Source organism: Podarcis cretensis, assembly GCF_951804945.1.
Source record: "Podarcis cretensis genome assembly, chromosome: 1".
Lineage (NCBI taxonomy): Eukaryota > Metazoa > Chordata > Lepidosauria > Squamata > Lacertidae > Podarcis > Podarcis cretensis.
The window spans coordinates 94,451,198-94,473,296 of record NC_137170.1 but is presented as its reverse complement, the minus strand read 5'-3'; the positions used below and the strand labels follow the sequence as shown (position 1 = coordinate 94,473,296).

Sequence of the window (22,099 nt, the reverse complement as noted above, 5' to 3'; positions counted from 1 at the left end):
GAAGGAAGGAAGGAAGGCAGGCAGGTGGTGGTGGTGTGTGTGTGTGTAAATTATTGTGTTACAGTGCAGTCATAACCCTATCTACTGGGGCGTGCTGTTGAATTCAGCTTGAGATTTCATAACAAGTAATGCAAGAAACAGTAAACGGAACTCCTAGACCCACTCTATAAGGTACAAAAATAACTTTTTAATGAATTGAAATCATAATGTCCAGCTCATCAATGTGAGATGTATAGATGCTCTATTTATATACTGTTTATATGTGTCGGGGGGTGTTGGGCATGTGACCAGATTAGCAGAAAGTTGGCTTTTTGTTTTGGAAAGCACAGTGGGAAATCAGAACTAGGAAAGACATTATATAAAGCTAGTTTTATTCTTTCGCTCAGTAACATTGTGTTGAACTAAATGGTTCCATCGATATCCAGCTGTCTTGTCATTGTGATGGGAACACTAAGGACCTCAGTGATGACAAATAGTGTTTGTGTATCTTCTCCTTTTATATAACTTCAGGTCTTTCACTTGCACTCAAAGGACTATTTTCAGATCTGCTTTTATATAGTTTATTTTCTTTAAGATTTCTGGCTTCCTAAGTGGTCATTTGATTTCATGAAAAATGGAAATGAGTTTATTACGGTCATAGACCAGAGAAACATGGAACAACAATAGTTTATAAAGGGAGTAAAGGTGTCAATTTAAAAAAAAAAAAAAAAAAAAAAAAAAAATTATACATAAAAAGCAACACATATGCACACACACACACACACACACATATATGCACATTTATGCACTGCAATATATGTATAGGCTTAAAAGATAAGGGGGCGAAGAAACATTGATTGAAGAAACAATCCAGCATTTTATCTTTATTTTCTGGTATAGCTTTTATTTATCTTCCTGGGTCTGCAAATTTAACACCAGCAGGTAGCTTTCCAAGCACAAGTTAGTAGAAGAAGTGATTCCCCTAAATTATCCATTATTCTCTGAAAGGTCGCCATAGGGTATCTTTAACAGAACTATGCTGTGCTTAGTTTAAGCTTCTGTAAGTTTCTCCCAAACCATTCAGTGATTTTCTGGTAACGTTTGCTAACTGTAGCTACAATTATTTATCGTATGCAATAAAGTTGGAGATCAAAACTTTTTTTGATAATTAAACAACTTTTTAGAATAATTAGGTCAATAACGTCCTTAGGAGGACAACCAAATTTAAGCACAAATTCGACCCACAGCTGTGAGGCATTTGCGAGCTTTTTTGCGGAGAAAGTCCTGTTGCTCCACCGTGACCTCCCTGCCAATTTAGATACAGTGACTGAACTGGAGGCCCCTCGACTGACTTCAGGTCCAGTGTTGGACCATTTCGATCGGATACTCCCTGCTGATGTGGATAGATTCCTCCAAGTTGGTAGGCCCACCACCTGCCTCCTTGATCCGTGCCCATCTTGGCTGATTAGGGAGTGTCCAGATGTTGCGCGGACCCCCCTGGTTGAAATTATCAATTTGTCCCTTGACACGGGGACATTCCCAGGGGAACTGAAGGAAGCAGTAGTGTGTCCACTCTTAAAGAAAACTTCATTAGATCCCTTAGACCTATCCAATTACCGCCCAGTTTCAAATCTTCCATATCTGGGTAAGGTAATTGAGAGAGCGGTTGCTGAACAGCTTGGTAGGATTCTGGAGGAAACATCAGCTTTAGATCCATTTCTGTCCGTTTTCCGTCCTAGTTTTGGGACCGAGACGGCTCTGGTTGCCCTAACAGATTATCTCCGTAGACAACTGGATCGAGGTGGGTCAGGACTGCTGATCCTTTTAGAATTGTCAGCAGCCTTTGACATGGTCGATCATGATCTTCTGGACCACCGCCTCGCAGATGTAGGGATACAGGGCATAGCCCGTAACTGGCTGTGCTCTTTTATCTCTGGTCGGGGACAGAGGGTGGCACTAGGGCGGGAAATGTCGCGCCATTCCTTGGTGTGTGGAGTGTCGCAGGGCGCAATTCTCTCCCCGATGCTTTTTAACATCTTTATGCGCTCCCTTGCCCAGATTATCCGGAGCTTTGGGCTGGGCTGTCACCAATATGCTGATGGCACTCAGCTCAATCTGCTGATGGATGGCCACACCGACTCGGCCCCGAACACACTGACCAGATGCTTGGAAGCTGTGGCTGGATGGTTTCGTGGGAGCCGATTGAAACTAAATCCTTCGAAGACAGAGGTTCTATGGCTGGGTTGGGATGGCATGGGGATGAGGGACCAACTCCCTTCTCTTGCGGGGGCCCAATAAGTGCCATTGCCTTCCGTTAAGAGTTTGGGTGTAATCCTTGACGTCTCCCTTTCCATGGAGGCGCAAGTTACAGCAACAGCCAAGGTGACATTTTTCCAACTTCGCCGCATCAAGCAGTTGGTCCCTTACCTTTCCCGCCCCGACGTGGCCACAGTGATCCATGCGACGGTCATCTCCAGGCTTGACTACTGTAATTCGCTCTACGCGGGGCTGCCCTTGAAGCTGACCCAGAAACTCCAGAGGGTGCAGAATGCTGCAGCAAGGCTCCTCACAGGGTCTCTGCCATGGGAGCATATTCACCCAGTGCTTTTCAAACTGCACTGGCTCCCAGTAGAGTACAGGGTCAGATTTAAGGTGCTGCCTTTGAGCTTTAAAGCCCTTCATGGCCTAGGACCCTCGTACCTACAGGACCGCCTCTCCCTGTATGCCCCACGGAGAACCTCAAGGTCCATAAATAGCAACACCCTAGTGGTCCTGGGCCCTAAGGAAGTTAGATTGGCTTCAACCAGAGCCAGGGCCTTTTCAACTCTGGCTCCGGCCCGGTGGAACGCTCTGCCTCATGAGACCAGGGCCCTGCAGGATCTGATTTCTTTCTGCAGGGCCTGTAAGACAGAGTTGTTCTGCCTAGCCTTTGGCTTGGAGCCAATTTTATTCCCTCCCTCTCTTTCTTTTTTCCTTTCCTTCTCCTCCTGTGATGAGGCTACATTTTAATATTTTAATGTTCCATTATTTTAATGTTGTATTTTATTTTTGTTTTTAAGTTTGTAATCATTCAACTTGTTTTTATTATTGCTTGTAAGCCGCTCTGAGCCCGGCCTTGGCTGGGGAGGGCGGGGTATAAATAAAAAATATTATTATTATTATTATTAAAAGTAGTTTAGAAGAATGGGATTTTCCTGAGACTGAAAAATTAGCACTAAATAGTAACTAGTTCTTCTAAACATAATTCCTTGTAACTTCATTGATAGTTTTCTAATTCTTTTGCTAATGTAAATTAAGTTGTATGTGACTGAGGTGTCTTGGCCAGGGCAAACTTTTTCAGCAGGGGGCTGGTCCATTGTCCCTCAGACCTTGTGGGGGGCCGGACTATAATTTGGGGGGAAAGGTACGAATTCCTATGCCCCACAAATAACCCAGAGATGCATTTTAAATAAAAGCACCCATTCTACTCATATAAAAACACGCTGATTCCCGGGCCGTCCGTGGGCCAGATTTAGAAGGCGATTGGGCCAGATCCAGCCCCCGGGCCTTAGTTTGCCTACCCATGGTCTAGGCACTGCCATAAGAAAATATATATAAGGTGTTTTTTTTCTTATGGCATTGGAAATTTTTAAGCAGGTATTGGATGGTCATCTGTCACAGATGCTTTAGTTGAGATTTCTGCATTGCAGGGGATGGACTAGATGACCCTCAGAATCCCTTTCACCTCTACAAATCTATGATTCCCTAGTATGGAATTTGCCTTTTTCCACTCCTGTCGTACACTGGGTTGACAACTTATTCAAGCTATCTACTGTGATCCCAAGGCCTCATTCCTAGTGTGTCACCCTCAGTTCAGACCCCATGAGCATATATGTGAAATTAAGATTGAGTGGGACCAGATAGACCTCAGGATCCCTTCCAACACTACAATTCTATGATTCTGTTAATTCTGTGAAGTGCAACTGCTATATTTATTTTACAAGGTTAGAATCATACAGTTAAAATAGAAAGGCTTTTTCTAAAGAGTGGTATTCTTTCTGTGAGCATTCATTGTCATGATACTTAAATGGGCACATTTGAAATTTCAGTTAGCCGAGGCAGATGAAATTTGTACTCATGATCATCAGGCAGAAGCAAGAAACCTCTAGCTCTGTTTGTGGAGGCAAAGACATAAGCTGGTGTAGTTATTTTGCACATGAACTTCCTTGTGATATGTCAACATGGATATCTTGGGAGGTGGTAGAATCCTGGGCCAAAGAGTACTGCTCTTCCTTTCCACAAATAACTTTTCTTCCAGAGAGGAATTTTGCACACTCACATATTTTCTGCAGAAAATCTATAGGTGAATTCCAATGGAAGACAACTAAAGCAATTCAGTTTTACTGTGTCAACATATAAATAGACCATTGCATATGTAGTCATATGCAAGGTCAGATCATTGCTGGAAAATCTCTAAAGCTATCACCTGCTGTCTGTCTGGATGATGCTGAAGCATGCTTGTTTTAATGTATTGCAATTTCTGTGATGTGCCATGGAAAAAAATTATATACCCATTATTATGGAACTGTTCTGGTATTAGAAATATCCCCCCCCCCCTGAAGTCCATGTTTCAGATCTCATTTCAGCCACACATTGGTCTTAAGGCAAGCCATTGTTTCTCAACCTCAGCAACAGGGCTCAGCAGTACTGATCTGCTTTAGAATATGCCACTAATTAAGTGGACTCTAGCCCACTAAAGCTTAATCTGTAATTAACTGGTTACTCTTTAAGGTGCTATGAGTTAAGTACTCCAAACACTCTAAAATGCTCTTTGAATAATCGGTGCCTGTTTCCGCCCTGTACCTTTTTTCTTGTGTGTTGTATCTTTTCAATTGCAAGCCCGCATAATTGTATGAAGGCCACTCTGAGAGCCTTTTTGGCTGAAAAGCAAGGGTACAAATGCTCTAGATAAGATCAGAAAATAAATAAAGATTGAAATGTAAAATGGAGGGAGCTAGTCTTGACCCATTCTTGGCTTTAATCAGATCAATAAATAATTACATTAGGGTTTTCTTTGGCTATCACCCGTAGCCAAGTAATATTGTCTTCCATGAACATGATCTTCACTTACAGTGAGTCCGTAAGTGACTATGGAGGCCAATTCTGGATCCACACGTCCTTCCACATAGAAAGCATAGGTTTCCAAACAGAAGTTGATCATGTGAGGGTTTACCAAAGTCTTAGCACGTTTCTCCCTTTCGTCCTGAGTTTGAGCGTCTTCAAAGTCCATGACACTTTTGGTAAAGGCTGTTCTCCAATTGAGTGCTCGCAGGCCAGTATTTCCCAACTGTCGGTGTTTATACTACATTTTTAAAGATTTGCCTTGAGAGAGTCTTTAAACCTCTTTTGTTGACTACCAGCATTATGCCTTTCATTTTTAATTTCGGAATAATAGTTCCTTTGGAAGACAATATTCAGGCATCGAACAACATGACTAGTCCAACGAAGTTGATGTTGAAGAATCATTGCTTCAACACTGGTCATCTTTGCTTCTTCCTGTACACTGGCATTAGTTCACCTGTCTTCCCAAGTGATATGTAACAAATTTTGGAGTCACCATTGATGGAATCTTTCGAGGAGTTGGAGATGGCATGGTCCATTTTTCAGTAGTACAATAGCTTTGTAAACAAGCATTTTGGTTTCCCTGCAAATGTCCCGGTCCTCAAACACTCTGTACTTCAATCGGGAGAAAGCTGCACTTGTAGAGCTCAGGTGATGCTGGATTTCAGCATCAATGTCAGCCCTTGTGGAAAGATAACTGCCCAGGTAGGAGAAGTGATCAACACTTTCCAATGTTACACCATTGCGTTAAATTTGTGGCGCTGCAGAGGGGTTGTTTTGTGCTAGTTGGTGCAGCACTTTGGTTTTTTGGATGTTGTGCAATAGGCTAAGCTTTTCATATGCTTCTGGGAATATATTTAGGATGGTTTGGAGGTCATCCTCTGAGTGTGTACACACTACGTTGTCATCAGCATACTGAAGCTCTATGACAGAAGTTATGGTGACCTTTTTCTTTGCTTTCAGCCTGCTCAGATTAAAGAGCTTTCCATCTGTTCAAAAAATGATTTCTACTCCAGTAGGGAGTTTCCCTTCGACAAAGTGTAGGATCATGGTGATGAATATAATAAAGTTGGGGCGATAACACAACCCTGTTTAACACCTGATTCCACTGTGAATAGTTCACTTTGAGAGTCATTGTTATCTGCAATTGTTGCTGTCATATTATCATGGAGGAGCCGAAGGATGTTCACAAATTTATCTGGGCAGCCGATGTTCAGAAGGACAGTCCCCAGGGCATTACAATTTACAGTGTTGAAGGCCTTTGTCAGGTCAATAAACACCATATACAGGGGTTGGTTTTGCTTTCTGCATTTTTCTTGAAGCTGTTGAGTGGTGAACATCATGTCCACTGTCCCCCTAGAAGGTCGAAAACCATTTTGGGATTCAGGAAGGGTAGCCTCAGATATTGTTAGGAGATGTTTTGCTAAGATCCTTGTAAGAATTTTGCCAGCCGCAGCTAATAGAGATGCCTTGATAGTTTCCGCAATCCATTCTATCACCTTTTTAAAAGAGATTGGTAATTTTGGCATCCCTGAAGTCTGCTGGGATCTCCTCATTAGAGTCATTGAGCTTGGTTTATCTTTTGAACATCATTTTGGTGTTGTGGTATGCTGCTGAAGCTAAATAATGTTAGTTTGCAAGGTCATGTATAAAAAGCAATGCAACTTGGAAACATACTGTGAGCCTTATTTCCTCCTATGGATTATGTAGTACAGTGAATATTATAATTTTTTTTATAAGAAAAATAAATCAAAGGTAAGGAGCATAAAGAAATACTATTACAGCAGCTTGTAAGCAGCATAAGCAGGTTGAACATTATCATTGAACTTGTTCCAAAACATTACCCAAAAAACCACCAATATTTTCTTAAACCTGTTAAGATGATTGACATGTATTGTTTTGTAATCAGTTACAATGGTCCAAATTTCTCAGTTGATTTCAATATAGTAAGAGAGATGTTTTGCCTCTCAATTTTTAGCTGTTATAATCTTAGCAGCAATTATAATGTTGGACATTATTTCTTCCAAGAGAACAGAAGAGGTGGTTCAGCACCACCCTACCCTTGTCTAGTTGACTGTGCTGTGAGAGTCATTGCCTCTAAAGCGATCTCTCTCTGTGTCCATTGTCAAAGAGGGAGATACAGTAAATTGCCCCTGGGATGCCCTTCTAGGGACCATAGGAGTGCAGCCTCTCTCTCTCTCTCTCTCTCTCTCTCTCTCTCTCTCTCTCTCTGTGTGTGTGTGTGTGTACACCCACACCATCCTTCTGTTGTGAAAAGAAAGTTCATGGTGATTCACAACATATTAAAAATAAACAAAAGAGGTTTCACAGAACGTGTAACAGTGGCATCTAAAATATGGAGGTGATCAGATGACCATACACAGTACATTTCAAATTACTATTAATCCTCAATAATTATAAATGATCAATAATAAATTCAGGTGGAAAGTAGTAGAGCAGGAGTTGAAAGGTCCTCTGGTTTCTACCTACCCAGTGAAGTAATTTCACAGGCCTGTGAGGCAGGGATTAGTCTTTTGGAGGCAGGGCTTTCCTCACTTGGTTTAACAGCTATTCTTGATTCTGCTTTAATCATTATTATTAACTTGTGAGTATCTTAACCTGTTAATATGATGAGCTTAAGCAATGCTTCACATTTCTAACTCAGCATAAGTGGAAAGGGATGGGGAGCACCTAGTAATGGTCAGCTGAGTCACTGAAACAAAAGTACAAAGCAGTGTAAGTAGAAGTATGCAACCTTTATTTTTTTAATGTTAATTTAGTGGAATCAAATGAGGTGTATACTAGTATACTGGTCATCTATAAATGTAGGTAAAGTTGACCATGTTTTTATTATATGCATTTTAGTATTTTGTGTAAAAATGTATTATAGCCTTGTAATGAAAAAATATGTGTGGGTGGGTGGGTATTGTGCATCCCATTGACAACGACAATGATGATAAATTTATATACCACTTGGTATAAACTTGAATCACTATATCATTTGTTAAAATTTAAACTTATCCCAGAATGGCATAGAGAGCTATTAAACTGAGCATATTTAAAGTACTGATTTGTGGAATGTAAAGCAGATATAAAATATGCATTGGTCCGAATTATCTTGTGCTATATCTTCAGTCACTTGGTCTTCTTTGTGGTCATATGACACCTTTCATGTTAAAACGCAGAGCACAAATAGCAAAGAAGAAAACTAAGAGCCATGCAATATATGCAGTTTAGCTAGCACAGTCAACCCATTGAGCTCTTACACACAGAGCTTTTTTTGGTTTTTATAGCTACCTGGTCAGAGATATTTGGGACTGTATCTGAGAAACAGTATATAGCCTGTCTCTTGTTGGGTTGCCCTGATAAATTCATCAAAAGAGGATGAATTATAGGATGTCTCAAAGAAGAAAAAATTACACAATGGAAAAACATATATTAAGAGTTTTAGGGATTCTCACCTATACTGAAACTGATTTCTCAATGGTATCTTAAGGGTCCAACATAGGGGCATGCTCTTAGGGATAAGGAAAGTTCTGCATAACTTTGTAGATGGCAGAATGAATGAGAAGCATTTATTTACCAATACCTGTGTTTTCCACTGTTTTCTTTCCCCTTTACTATCCTTGCAGCATTCTCTTTGCCGACATTGAGGGCTTTACCAGCCTGGCCTCCCAGTGTACTGCCCAGGAGCTGGTGATGACGCTGAACGAACTCTTTGCCAGATTTGATAAACTTGCAGCTGTAAGTTTTCTCTTCCTTCTGCTTCCCCAAATGTATTATAATGGTGCCTTTTGCATGATGTTGCTTTAGACTTTTGCAAAAAAATTCATTGCCTTAAGCGGCAAACTGTTAACATCCTGAAGTAAAAGTGTTTATTTTTCTTCTTATTGTTTTGCAGGAGAATCACTGTTTACGTATAAAAATCCTAGGCGATTGCTATTACTGTGTGTCTGGGTTACCCGAGGCAAGAGCAGACCATGCGCACTGCTGTGTTGAAATGGGAATGGATATGATAGAGGCTATTTCGTAAGTACCAAGCACCACAGGGAGGGGCAGTGGATATATAACAAATATAGATATAGATATATATTGTATGTGTGTGTGCTTCCAATTAATTTTATATCTTATAAATCATTGTGATTGTTTCATACCAGCAAGTCAAAGTCTAGCTGAGACCAAATGTTTGGGTGGAATAGGAGAGAGAAAGCTTCTGGTACTGGGGGAAAGCCCCAGATACAAGTGCAATAAAGAAGACTGGGTGGGGAGGGGAGGACATTGTTCCACTTGCAGCAGCTGTGGTGTGACCCACTGAGTACTTGTCATCCCTGCACTATGCATGCAGCAAAGTACTTGTGCAGCTCTTCAGCACAGGGAAACACAACACTAGAGAATATTTACTTGATTTGTCAAGTGCAAAAAAGAAGGAAACAAATGTATGAAGCAAATGTCCCCGAAGAAGAGTGTATGCTTGAAATATCAATATGATGAATGTTTAAGGAATTGAAATATACTGGAATTGGAGGGGGGGACCTTGCATTGTCCCTCCCCTTTTGTAGTTCTACTTTCTTCATGTTGGTTTTTCAAGAAGTCACTTACTATTGTTTGGAGTCAGTAAAGCAACAAACTGATCATGGTGAAGTTTTTGGTAGCAAATCTTCAGTGCTAATTTACAAGTAGCTTATTAACAGCGGCCTATGGAAGTGCCAAACCTGTAGAATGGAAGAAGCATATTTGGGTCATGGGTTCCTATTAGGGCAAAGTGGTGGTACAAACGGTGTGTTGTCACCACTTTCCAAGACTTCATATTCTGGCATACATGTCCAACATCCATGCTTGCATGATGATGCAGCTGGTTCCTGTCATGCAGATAGCAACTATGCAGGGCCCTGATCCAAACTGGGATCAAAGTGGGGCAAAGCTGGTTCCTGTCATGCCATGGACTGGATGCAAATTCCCCTCCCGAGTCTAGGTAAAAAATATTCTCACCAAAGTGCTCAGCACTTTGCTGAGCTCTTTAGCTTAGCTTGGCTTGTGCAGATGCTCTTTGTGTCTAGATGGCTGCTGGTGTTACAACTGGAATAGCTGCAGTTAAAATTCTCTTTGATCATAGAATCATAGAGTTGGAAGAGACCACAAGGGCCATCGAGTCCAAGCCCCTGCCAAGCAGGAAACACCATCAGAGCACTCCTGACATATGGTTGTCAAGCCTCTGCTTAAAGACCTCCAAAGAAGGAGACTCCACCACACTCCTTGGCAGCAAATTCCACTGTCGAACAGCTCTTACTGTCAGGAAGTTCTTCCTAATGTTTAGGTGGAATCTTCTTTCTTGTAGTTTGGAACCATTGCTCCGTGTCCGCTTCTCTGCTTCAAGCTGAAGGGCAGCTTGGGCAACTAGATTAGGCAACTAGACTGGGCAACTAGATTGGTGAGCATGGCAGTGACCCAGCTAATGTTCCCAAACAGCTGTGTGCTAAGATGCTAAACCTGAAAAAGTAAGGACATTATGATCTCTTTTGTTTTATGTTGAACTTCTTTGCCTGAGGAAGAGTCTGTGGGTGGTCAAAAACTTGATATTTCACATGATTGAAGGCTCTGTTAAAGATATTGAGCAAAATCCCAACAAAGTTAGGGGCACCTTGAACTTGCATATGCAAGCAGTTGATTGTCATCTTAAATCATATAGATTTCTGTATGACATAGAGCAGCAACTTTTCTTTGGATTGCACCTATTATTTCAACCAATGCTTGACACCTCCATTTCAAGGTAAACAATCTGCTTCTTAGATATCCTTTCAGCTCTTTACATGAGACCTCCAAGTATAGGGCGGTATATAAATTCAATTAATAATAATAATAATTTCCACGAAATAGATGCTGAAAAGCTATGAAAGCAAAATAGTGCTGTGTTAATGTTTCACAAGCATAAAGAGCATCCTAAAAGGACCAGCAGTTTTAGTGCTTGCCATTCCAGCATTCTGATTTTTATTACCTTCGCTTGTCTGAGAAGCATTCTCTTTTCATCAGAGAATAAGGAGGAGGCAGTGAGAACAAAAAGTCTCTCACTCCAGATTTAGCAAAGAGATAAGATTGTTGAATCCTTTTCATCCCACACAAAGTGGGAACCAGGTTTTTCAAAGCTGACAGGGAACAATTTGTAAACAAAAATGGAGTGCACTTCAGTGCCTGTATCGGTGCTTTATATAAAACACACTGCTGCTCTGTGGAAATGCCACAGAGCCTTGCTTGCAGCCCCAGTGAATTAGAGAAAGCACCACATTATATCAGGGCCAAACTAGAAAAGATTCATAGTGGGAATGGGAGAAATTCTGTGGAATTTAGGCACCTCAGGTGCATTCATATATGCTCCCCTCGAAGTAAGTGTCATTGAAGTCAGTAGGGCTTACTTTTGAGTAGATATGAACAGGCTTGCACTGAATGTTGTCAAGGACAGTTTCGAGAAGTGCGACAATTGCTTGGCCTGATGTGAGCAGCACTAAATTAAACAAGGACCACAGCTTAGATTCTGCCCTCAACAACCAAGGCTTGATTCACATACTTTGTTTTGCTGTATGCACAAACAATCCTAGTTATCCTCAGGTAGGTACACAACCATGTGGAACACCATAGGATAAAGATGAAAGCAACCTGTTTGGAAGAGTTCTCACTGCATTCATTTTATCAATATATTCATTGTGAGGTAAAAGTTGTGAAAAAATGATGCTGCAAATTTTTAGCAGAATTCGGCATGCACTGTGCACATTACTGATGGACCAACATCGATGATGTCATCAAGAAGCTTTCTCTCACATCTCTGCAGCAATTTTACCCTCAAAAAGAAGTTTGTCTTTATTATTAAGAAAGCAACCAGTCAATGAATAACCATACATGTGCCTTTTTTTAAAGTGACATGGTATCTGCAGCGTGAAGGAAGGGGCAACACTATAACTGAGCCAGTGTTTGTTTCATACAAATGCTGTCATACAAATTGTGAAGCTAGGAGAAAGTGAAGGTTACAAGGAGCTCCTCTGATTGCACATTATGTTTGAGGGGAAATGTGCAGCCAATGGTTACACTTTGGCTGAGAGACCTCCTGTGAATTATGTTTTCAAGTTGCATTTGTCTTCACACCTAATGTTCAGTATGAGGTTCACAGGGAAAATAAATGTCTGATGTTATCTGATGCCTGGGGAACACTGATGATCTAAGATCATAGCGTCCACTAAGGGCCAACCCCAGCCCCTGGAACAGATTTCCTAGAATTTGTTCTACGCTTGTTCACCACAAGCCCTAAATTCCTCCCCCTTGGTTCCTGCCTGTTTTCCAGTTTCCCCAAAGCTTGGAGCAGGAGAGCTTACATCATGCAAATGATAGAAAAGAAAAATTGAAAACCACTTCTGAGCTCCATGACCCCATTCTGAACAGGGGCCTGACAGCTGTAAAACTCCATGGGAGGGCTGATCACAGATCTCCTGGTGTCCCATGTGGTTTGTTCCTAATACAGTTGCGTAGAAAGCATGTCAAGTACTCTGATTGCTGCACACAGCACTATATCAGAACTCCCTTGAGTTGTGTTAGCAGTATGATCCTCTCATTACAGATGTGCATAGGGGTTGGGGAGAGGCACTGAGGCAGGAAGAATAGAGCTTGATACTACCTTACGGGCAGCTAAGGCAAGAGGCTTGAACGAAGAACCACTCAACTCGCTCTGCACTAGGTCTATTAAATCAGTAGCTGTTCTGAAATGCCACCTTCCCATGTCTGCAAAAGCTTTCCACCAGTAAAGTTGCATTCTGCAAAGAAAAGGCAGAATTGGGGGAGCAGAATGCAGAACGCAGTTTCTGTCTACAGTGCGGTCATGCTTGATTCATTAGGCAATCCGACCCATGACATCTTCTCATTCCACTGAAGTTAACTGTTACTCTCTGTACAGCACAACCATCCTGGAAGTGGCTGAGCTATGGCGGCTCCCCACAGCAGCCATAACATGTCTAGTGACAGCAATCACGAGCAAGCATTTAAGGTCTTTCAAGGCCAAGAGTCGCCTCAGTGGTTTCCTCCCTAATCCCTAGATATAATTTCATTGCAAATTGCTGTGTTCTTCCAAGTAAACTTTTGCCCTAAAAGGCAAAATCCCACAAAGGATTCCAGTGATAATTTTGGGAGCAAGCTTTGTACATCTGAGAGCTCATTAGCATTGGAGCCTGTTGGGAGTAACTGAAGAAGACAGACCTGTCTGCTCTGCTGCTGTAGCAGCTCAGCATGTCTTGCTACAGTGAATAATTCACATATGTATTATGTTTCATCTCTGGAACATTTGATGCCCGGTACTCTGTGAATAAATTGAGAGCTCTGGAATCTTGTTCTTTTTCTCTTCACAACATGGCTATTATGTTTAATGAGGCTCTGAAAGCTGGCAAGTGATGTCCAGCTTTGGTGTGGAAATCAGAGGCCAGAGCTCTTTGCCGTGCCCCAGATATCCCCCCCTCCACACACAAAAACTGTGCTTTGAACTGAAAGCAAATTGACATCCTTGGCTAACTCCTCCATCCAGTGATTTGTGTTGCTGGTCTAGCCAACCTTCACAGTGTGGTTTCTGCCTTACCTAGTGAAATGTAGCATTTAAGCAACACTGTACGTGTGTGTTTACATTATTTTTTTAAAAAACTGAGGACAGTCTCTTCGGTTCAAATGTGTGCCCTCTTCAATGTCTTTCATTCCCTCCCCCTCCTGCATCCTTCTTCAGATTAGTGCGGGAGGTGACAGGTGTCAACGTGAACATGCGAGTTGGGATCCACAGCGGGAGAGTTCATTGTGGAGTCTTGGGCCTCAGGAAATGGCAATTTGATGTGTGGTCAAATGATGTCACATTAGCTAATCACATGGAAGCAGGCGGTAAAGCGGGGTAAGAGAGTCCTGCCTTTGAAGTCTACTGTTCTATTTGATTTTGCTCCAGTAACTTCTCTGCAGCCTCACATTAATACATCTACCCTTTAATTATATTCTTGGATATGGGAATTATGGACAAGCAATTCTACCTAGATTTGGGCAAATTACTAACTTTTGATGTTGCGCTCTCTGTACAAAAGGAGAGATGGGAAGTACAGCGTGTCCAAATAAAAGCTTTGGATGCCATTTCTTTGCTTCTTCCTGTTCATGTTTGTTACCAAAAAGTGGACTTTAAAATCCTGATCTGGCCCATAGAAATGGTATAGCACAAATGGTGCAAAACTAACTCCTCTTTCTCTGGGTCTGATCTGCCCATGTAGCAGAATGCCAGACTCAGGAGGTGGTGTATCCTACACAGGGAAAGGATTGCTACAATTATCCAAAACTTTCAAACTCCATTGTTCCTTTTTTCACAACAGCTTTCTATACCAGAGACACTAAAACTCAATCTGCAGAGGTTTCCTTTACTGACCAACCATTCCAGCAAATCCTTTAACTGGAGAAATGTTTATGAAATTTAGAGCTGTGCTGAATGTTCACATGCAAACAATGTAACAAAAACAAGTCTGGTTCAATGGTCTTGTTTGGCATGACACACTAAACCAGGGGTTGTCAACCTGGTCCCTACCGCCCACTAGTGGGCGTTTCAGGGTTCTAGGTGGGTGGTAGGGGGTTCTACGGCACAAGCTGAATCCTCCTTCCATCGAGCACTGCTGGGCGATAAGGAAATTTTACCGTCAATAAAGATGCATTAGTGGGCGGTAGGTATAAAAAGGTTGACCACCCCAGCACTAAACCAAATGGTTGCACAGTCTGACTAAAACAATGCAACCATGAGGGTTGGCCACGTTTTGGAGAGGCCACGTTTTGCTCTTCCTGAGTCTTATTTGCTGCTGTGTCATGCTAAGTCGAGGATGTTGTGCTTGTTGTGCAAAGCTGGGCCATTGTTTTCTGCTTTCACTTGGAAACAGAACCTAAATAGGCATGCATCCCCTCTTTTTGCAAAGTGTGAAAGTATTAATAAAAAGCACTTGCACACATCATTGCAACTTAGCCCTAATGAAACTATAAATCATGGTCACCAACACAAGTTGCTCCAATATTTTATTCCAATTTTATTCCATTTAAAATGTTTTTGTTCTGCTTTTATCTCCCAGCTGGAAATTGAAAGTTAACTACAATACAAGCATCAGTAAAATATGCATGTGCGTGTGTGTATGACTAATAAAACCCCCCACTGTAGCCTCATTAAATTTTCAGTATGTATATGTCCCCTAAAAATTGTTTAAAAAGAGAAGTATCTACCCTTTCCTTGAAAATCTGAAGTCAGGTGAAGGGCCTCTTTGTAAATGAGCCAAGAAGCCTTGACCCTAGCTCTCATAGGGTGTCTCTTGACCATATCAAAGAGAAGAGGGATAGTTAGGAGTGGCAGTGAACCATTGCCTGTTATTGGTGAGCTGGGGTGGCATAGGTTGAATGGTTGAACAAATAAAATAACAGTTTAGTCAAGGGATACTTATAAGCACAGGAAAACATAGGCATAACGTTTGTTTTTATGTTATTGACCTCTATGTTAAGCACAAAACTGGAACGATTATAGTTGCTGAGTAGGATTTCAGTACAACTTGACCATTCCATTGCATGTAATAGTTTTCTCTTCCAGACTGCTTCTTTCTCAGTTCATTCAATGATTTTTATTATTTGGTTGCCTTTTGTCTTCATCCAAGGCGAATCCACATAACAAAAGCCACACTGAACTACCTGAATGGTGACTATGAAGTGGAGCTTGGTTTTGGAGGAGAACGTAATGCTTACCTCAAAGAACATAGTATTGAGACCTTCCTCATTGTACGATGCAGCCAAAAAAGGGTAAGAGTCAACCAAAAGTTATAATAGGTTAATAGTCCAGCTGTGCCGTATAAAAAGGTGGTACCATAGATACATACCTATGACAACCTGCTAAGAGGGAAGTGGAAGAGTCCATGGTGCAAGATGGTTCATATTGAGTTCACGTTGCTCTCACTATTTAGAGGATTAGATGCTCTCCATTCTTTTGAGGTGTTTATACATTCCATTTTTTTGCACAGTTTATTTGCTGCAATAATAATTGTTTTCAATGTGTCCCCTTCTGGTGAAATCACATTTTTTCCCCAGCCTGATCTGAATAATATTTTATCAGAAGTACTGTACTACTGATTTCACAAAGATTTATTACTTACCTTAAATCCTAAAATGTGCGTTTAGAATTAAAGATTTTGGGTGCTTTCAACTAAGATTTACTCAGAAATTAACAAATGTGACTAAGTAACACCCATTAATTCAGTGGGAGGAATTCAAGATCACACTAAGACAGTTGTTCCATCAGGGCAAACATTTCAGCTTGCCAGACAAAACAATCCCCCCTCTCCCCCCCCCCCCGCCATGTGCTGTTCCGGGAGTTTTCCCAGTCTGCCCCCCCCAGGCAATTGAGGGGTTCAGGAGCGGGGAAGCCCTGTTTCCTTGCACAAGACTTCTGCTGACTGGACCCATGAGTTGACTTGCACCCAGAAGACCACAGTAATATAACGGGGAAAGTTCTTGTATGAGATAGATTGAGCACATAAACAAATAAGCATGACTCATTTGGAAGGTTTACCTTGTGGATGTCTCTCTTGAATGAATTTACCTATCAAGAACAATGATTATGGCAAGTGGTTTCCCGGTCAGTCATGCTGTATTGACTGCAGATGCTGTGGTTCTATCTGGTTTTTATTTATATTTCTATAGAATTTTTGGTTGATGGAGAAATCTTGTCTCTAGAGTTCAGTACACAAGCTTTTAGATGCAAAAACCTGTATCCGTTTATCTTTTGTCATTCAATTATTTTACCTTGGTACCATTATTACAATCTAGCTCCCTGGTGAGTCAATCAATGAACATTCTGGTTCCTTGTGATCTCACTAACAATGTTAAGCACAGAGAAATCAGGTACAACTGTATATGAGATCAAGGCAGGAGGTCTGTTTCCTATGGTTGTTCACTTTCGCCAAGCCCATCTTTGGTTCACTCCTGAACACGAAATGGAGGCTAACAGTGAAAACATTATAACATCACCCTATCTAGAGATCTTTTTATGGGCAAACAAACAAATGTCCTTCAAAGACCTCTCTATAGGCTGTATCTGGATTGTGTCCTACTAAACTTGGGTACAGGTTGCTTGGGGTTTTCTTTCTAAAAATGCAGCAATAATGTAATTGAACAAAAATGTTGAAAGTGATGTTTAGAGCAGAAATAGTTCCATCAACTCCTAGGAGTGCAAGTCAATTGTTTTCCAAGTGGTGTTCTAGAAATCCACCCAGCTGAACAAACAGAATGATTACTGAGATGACTTTCATGTGATCCTAATGCAGCAAGATAATCAGATAATCTTAATATCTCAGACTTTATGAATTTCAGCCAAGTTTGAGTCCAGTTCATATAAATTTACTCTGTTACGATGTTGCTGTTAGAAAAACAAATCAGTCTAGAAAGCACCACTTAGATGATTTAGAATGATGAAGCCTACATTGCTTTGGGCAAAGGAGCTCAGAGGGTGTCATATATGCATGAACATGAACTGAGTGGCATGTCCCCAATTTACACAGCAGAATAGAGAGCTTTAATTGAAATGAAGAAGAATGTGGAACAGAAAGAAGCATAATCAGAGACAGAAAGATGTTAATTTTGTCTTTTATCTCAGCTTAGCACAAAGAACAGTCTTCAGAGCTAACAGCAATGCCTCCTTCTGTACCTTTCCCTATCTGAACCCTGCATGCAGTCTTTCCCTATGCTGTGCTTGCAGTGGAATAAATAGCTTTACGTCTGTTCTTTGCTCCGATTTGAGGAATCTCCCGTATGCATAGCTAAAAGAGGCTGATGTTAGTCCATGGTAACACTTAACATTTGAAAGTACAAAAGAGCTAATGACAAGGAACAAAGCGTTTCTAAGACTGCAATCTTGAGTTTCCTTACCATAAGAGGCTTGGATACTTATGAATTGTCCTTGTAAATCATTCAGAGTTTTGGGAGAAACCTTTCCCTTTGTGTAAAGGGGAAAAAACAAACTGTCTGAACATAGCGACCTTTATAAATATTTCAGCATTAAATTAGGGAAGCTCAGATTTTAATCTCAGAAGGTTCTTAAAGTAGATTGTTCTTCAGATACTTAAAAATAAATATGGCACACTCCATTTTGTATCCAGAGCTACAAATCCAGGCAATGACAAAAAATGCTACCAATCATTTCCAGACAAATAACAGTAAGTTGTACCCTGAGCTTCAGGACACTATTAAGAAGACAACTGGCCTCATTTTTAGGAATGGAGCATATATGTTTACAGTTTCAATTTAATATGAGCTGCTAGAAGTTTACTGCATTTTTCAAGAGAATGGTGACTGTGTTTGTCAGCACTCGAAGTGAATGACTTCATTTGCATAAACTTTTTACAATTAGCAGCAAAGTTGGCAGGTTTGCAAAATGTGCTTTATTTAGCACAAGCAGCTTGGCCTGCAGAAGCTGTAGGATTCTCCCCCTTCCCCCATACTGTGTTTTATCTGGTGGGAACTGCAACACACCTAAGAAAATTTGTGGCCCATTGCAAGAGTTCCTTTTATTGACTTGGAGGGCTATTACATCACTTTGTTATAGCCATAGATAAGTGTTTTCTTTTTATCTGTTCTTAGCTCTACGCCACAGTAGAACTGCCAATAAAAACACCCTCACTGCTACCCCACTACCACCCTGGGCCCTGTGGTTGTAGCTCACAGTAAATTTGGAGAGAGCTCAACCACAGGTCTGAATTCAGACAACATCCTAAATCAAAATGCTAAATCAAACCTTTCCTTAGCTTGCTGTGCCATAGCAGCTGCATGCTGTGCTATGGGAGTTCATTGTCCCCCCTAAGGCCAAGGTCTTGTGTAGGGTGGCATGTGGACCAGGCCTTTGTCTAATGTCTTTTAACTGGTGCTAAGAGTTGTGGGCTTGTTTGGTCGGTCCCTCCCCCATTACTGTTATAGACAGAACAATATTAAAACAACACAAACAGAATAAAAAGAATACCCTCCAAAACAGAAATGTGAATTAACAGTGCAATTCTGTTTACTGAGTTGCAGCTTTGGGGCAGGATTCAAAGAATGCAAGGACTTCTGCTAGCATAGTTGGACTTTCCCCTTCTGTCCTTCCTCCAAGCCCACAGAATTGGCTGGGGCAGCGAATGCCTGGAAGAACCCCCAGAACAGTGTGGAGGGGGAGGAGAGCAGGGGTTGTTCCGTCTGGCAAGCTGAAAAGCTTGGCCTCACAGAATGATTGCCATTGTGCTAGGTGGAAATTCTCTCTATTTGTTTTAAATAAACAAACGGCTGCACTGGTTTCATTTGATGTCCCAGAATATATCAGATTAGCCTTTACAAGAGAGGTAGCTGTCCTAACTAAGGCATGTCAGAATGGGTACTGAGGGAAATATGCTATCCGTGCTCAGCTGGGCTGATCTTCCATCTGTCTGCACTGTCCCAGCGATGAGACTAAGAGACCCAGTCCACTCTGAATGTTCTCCTGAGCTGGATTGTTACTGGTATTAGAAAGTAAGGCGAGATAAAAAAAAAATTGCTGCTCCATTTTCTCCCACATCCTGCTCCAGTGAAGTTAGGACTGCAGGATGTACTGGCAAACCCTGAAATGAAGAAACCTCTTGAAATAATACTAAGTGCTCAAAGCATTTAATACACATTGTTCTCAGTAAGGCAGAAATATGATCGTTAGAGAAAGTTCATGATATGACAGCTCTTATCTGTGAATAGGAGGGTTTTATAATGTAATGAAACAGTTTTAAAGAAAGATAAAGGCTTGGTTTTATGGCAGCTTTTTAGATAACTACTAGTTGCAAAACCCCTAGCTGAGCTTTAATAAAATGTACAGACAATGTCATTTGTTCATGCCATGCAATAAATATTTAGCTGCAGATTACTGATTTGCTCTTTCTTCCTTTTTTGGCATCTAATGAGATATATTTTTAAAATCTGTAGATGTAAAATCACTTTCAGCTGGAAGGCAGAAATAGACAGACTAGGAATGTAAAATAAATCATTGTGGCTATTTCTGAAAGGAAAAAGCCAGCTAAATACATAACTAAGTGAGTTCATAGTATTATATTTTTAGAAGCACTTGAACCTCACTTTCGGTCATAATGCAGCATTCTGGCACTAGACACCTGTAGTTGGAGCTCTTCTACATTAAACAGCACTTTTTGGATGCAGAAAATAGAAGGCATGGTTATCATGGGGTTCAATTCTCCTTTGCTGATCTTTCTGTGATTTGCTATTTATGACTTTTTTGTTTAATGCGGCTATGTTCAAATTCTTCTAACGAATTTTAAACCTAAATGACTCAGGCTCCATATACTTGAAATACCACCTCCTTCCCTATAGACCCTTTTGGGTGCTAAGATGAGTAGAGGGTGCTATGTTGGGATGGCGGCCTGGAGAGGCCATTATCCATGACAGTTCCTAAGTTGTGGAGCTCCTTTCCCACACCTTCATCATACAGCTTTCAGCGAGTGCTGAAAATCCACCTCTCCTTTACCACGGCTTTTGACACCTTATTTCTGTAACATTTGCTATTTTAAACAAGCTCTTTTTAATATTGTGTGATACTGTGTTTTAATATTAATATTATGTTTTATTTGTTGTAACCTGCCAGGGGACCATAGGATGAAGGGAGTGTAATATAGTGAGAACATGAGAAGAATACTTATCACAGCCATCCAGTCTTAAAGATTTTGGTTAATATGCTGGTTGAGGATTATAAAGAAGTTAAGACAGGGTTTAGGATGACATATAGCCACTGAAATGTTTCAAAATTTAATCTCTTTACTATGTTCTTCTTTCTAGAAAGATGAGAAAGCAACAATAGCCAAGATGAATCGTCAGCGCACTAATTCCATTGGCCACAACCCACCACACTGGGGAGTAGATCGCTCCTTTTACAACCATCTTGGCAGCAACCAAGTTTCCAAGGAGATGAAAAGAATGGTAACGCTGTTCAGTTTAATGCAGCATGTGTTGCTGTTGTGTGTGAAGTTTGCATGTGTATATGTAAATATATATTCCTATATTTAGTCTATGGTGGCTGTGGCATTGCTATGTTAGGGAGCAATTGAGGTACAAATCAAAACAGATACAACATGCTCTATGAACCCCGAGCTCATAAACAGTAGTTCAAACTTTAAAGAACAACAACAAACAACCCCCAAGCAATACTGTTTCTAAAAAATAGTGTCCTTTACGTAAACTGTGAGGACCAGCCAGAGGGTTGGATTGTATCTCATCAGTATCTGCTGCTGGGCTCAGGACTGACTGAAGGCAGCAGCAGGAAAACTGGTACAACCCAAGTTGCATCAAACATCTGCTGCTAACACTTACCCTAGACAAGGCCATTCTTACTACACAATCTGAAAGGTAAAGTAAACTGTGTACTTTACCTTGCATTTTCAGGGGCAGGGGAAGTCTCACAAACAGCACTGTCTAAAAGGGAATGCAGAATGGCTTACTAAACCCCGTTATGTTTCTTGCAAAGCAGTCTACGTTGGGTCTACCCTCTCTAATCTGTTTTTAATTTATTTCTGTTGTTGTTGATCTCCCTCCTCCCCCAGTTAGACTAAGCAAGGGTTTCTCACACAATGATAATGAGGCAGAAGATGAAATGCAGAGCTCTTCCAGATGACCTGTTGATTGAGCATTCATCTTGATTTGCTTGGACAAATCTTAGGGAGAGGTTAGACTATGTCTGGTCTTTATTGAAAATTCATTCTTATTAGTTTGCAAGGCGGTTATTTGAAAATGAGCATTCATACTGATTTGTTTGTGTAGCAGTCATACTTCCCATTCATTCCCATTCATCCCTGTCATTTTCCTAACCATGAGAAGTCCACTTTAAAAGTGGATTTGTTGCATCAGGGCAACTTTAATCCAGTTTAATTGTGCAAACCTAATTTTCCAGTATGTGCTTGAATCCTTTTGGCAAAATACCGGCAGTCTGGAGGCAGCCTCAGCACAGAAC

The 22,099-nt window shown here is 41.0% G+C and overlaps 1 protein-coding gene across 4 annotated transcripts in view; it reads left to right on the top strand.

Moving 5' to 3' along the window:
• Positions 1-22,099, top strand: part of ADCY5 (adenylate cyclase 5) — a 188,457-nt gene that overhangs the window by 123,864 nt on the left and 42,494 nt on the right. For all 4 annotated transcript variants that reach the window (XM_079993071.1, XM_079993070.1, XM_079993073.1 and 1 more), the window contains 5 exons: positions 8,712-8,823; positions 8,981-9,108; positions 13,826-13,984; positions 15,756-15,897; positions 20,932-21,072. In XM_079993071.1, coding sequence (XP_079849197.1) covers positions 8,712-8,823; positions 8,981-9,108; positions 13,826-13,984; positions 15,756-15,897; positions 20,932-21,072 — 682 coding nt within the window. The remainder of the gene's footprint in view (positions 1-8,711; positions 8,824-8,980; positions 9,109-13,825; positions 13,985-15,755; positions 15,898-20,931; positions 21,073-22,099) is intronic.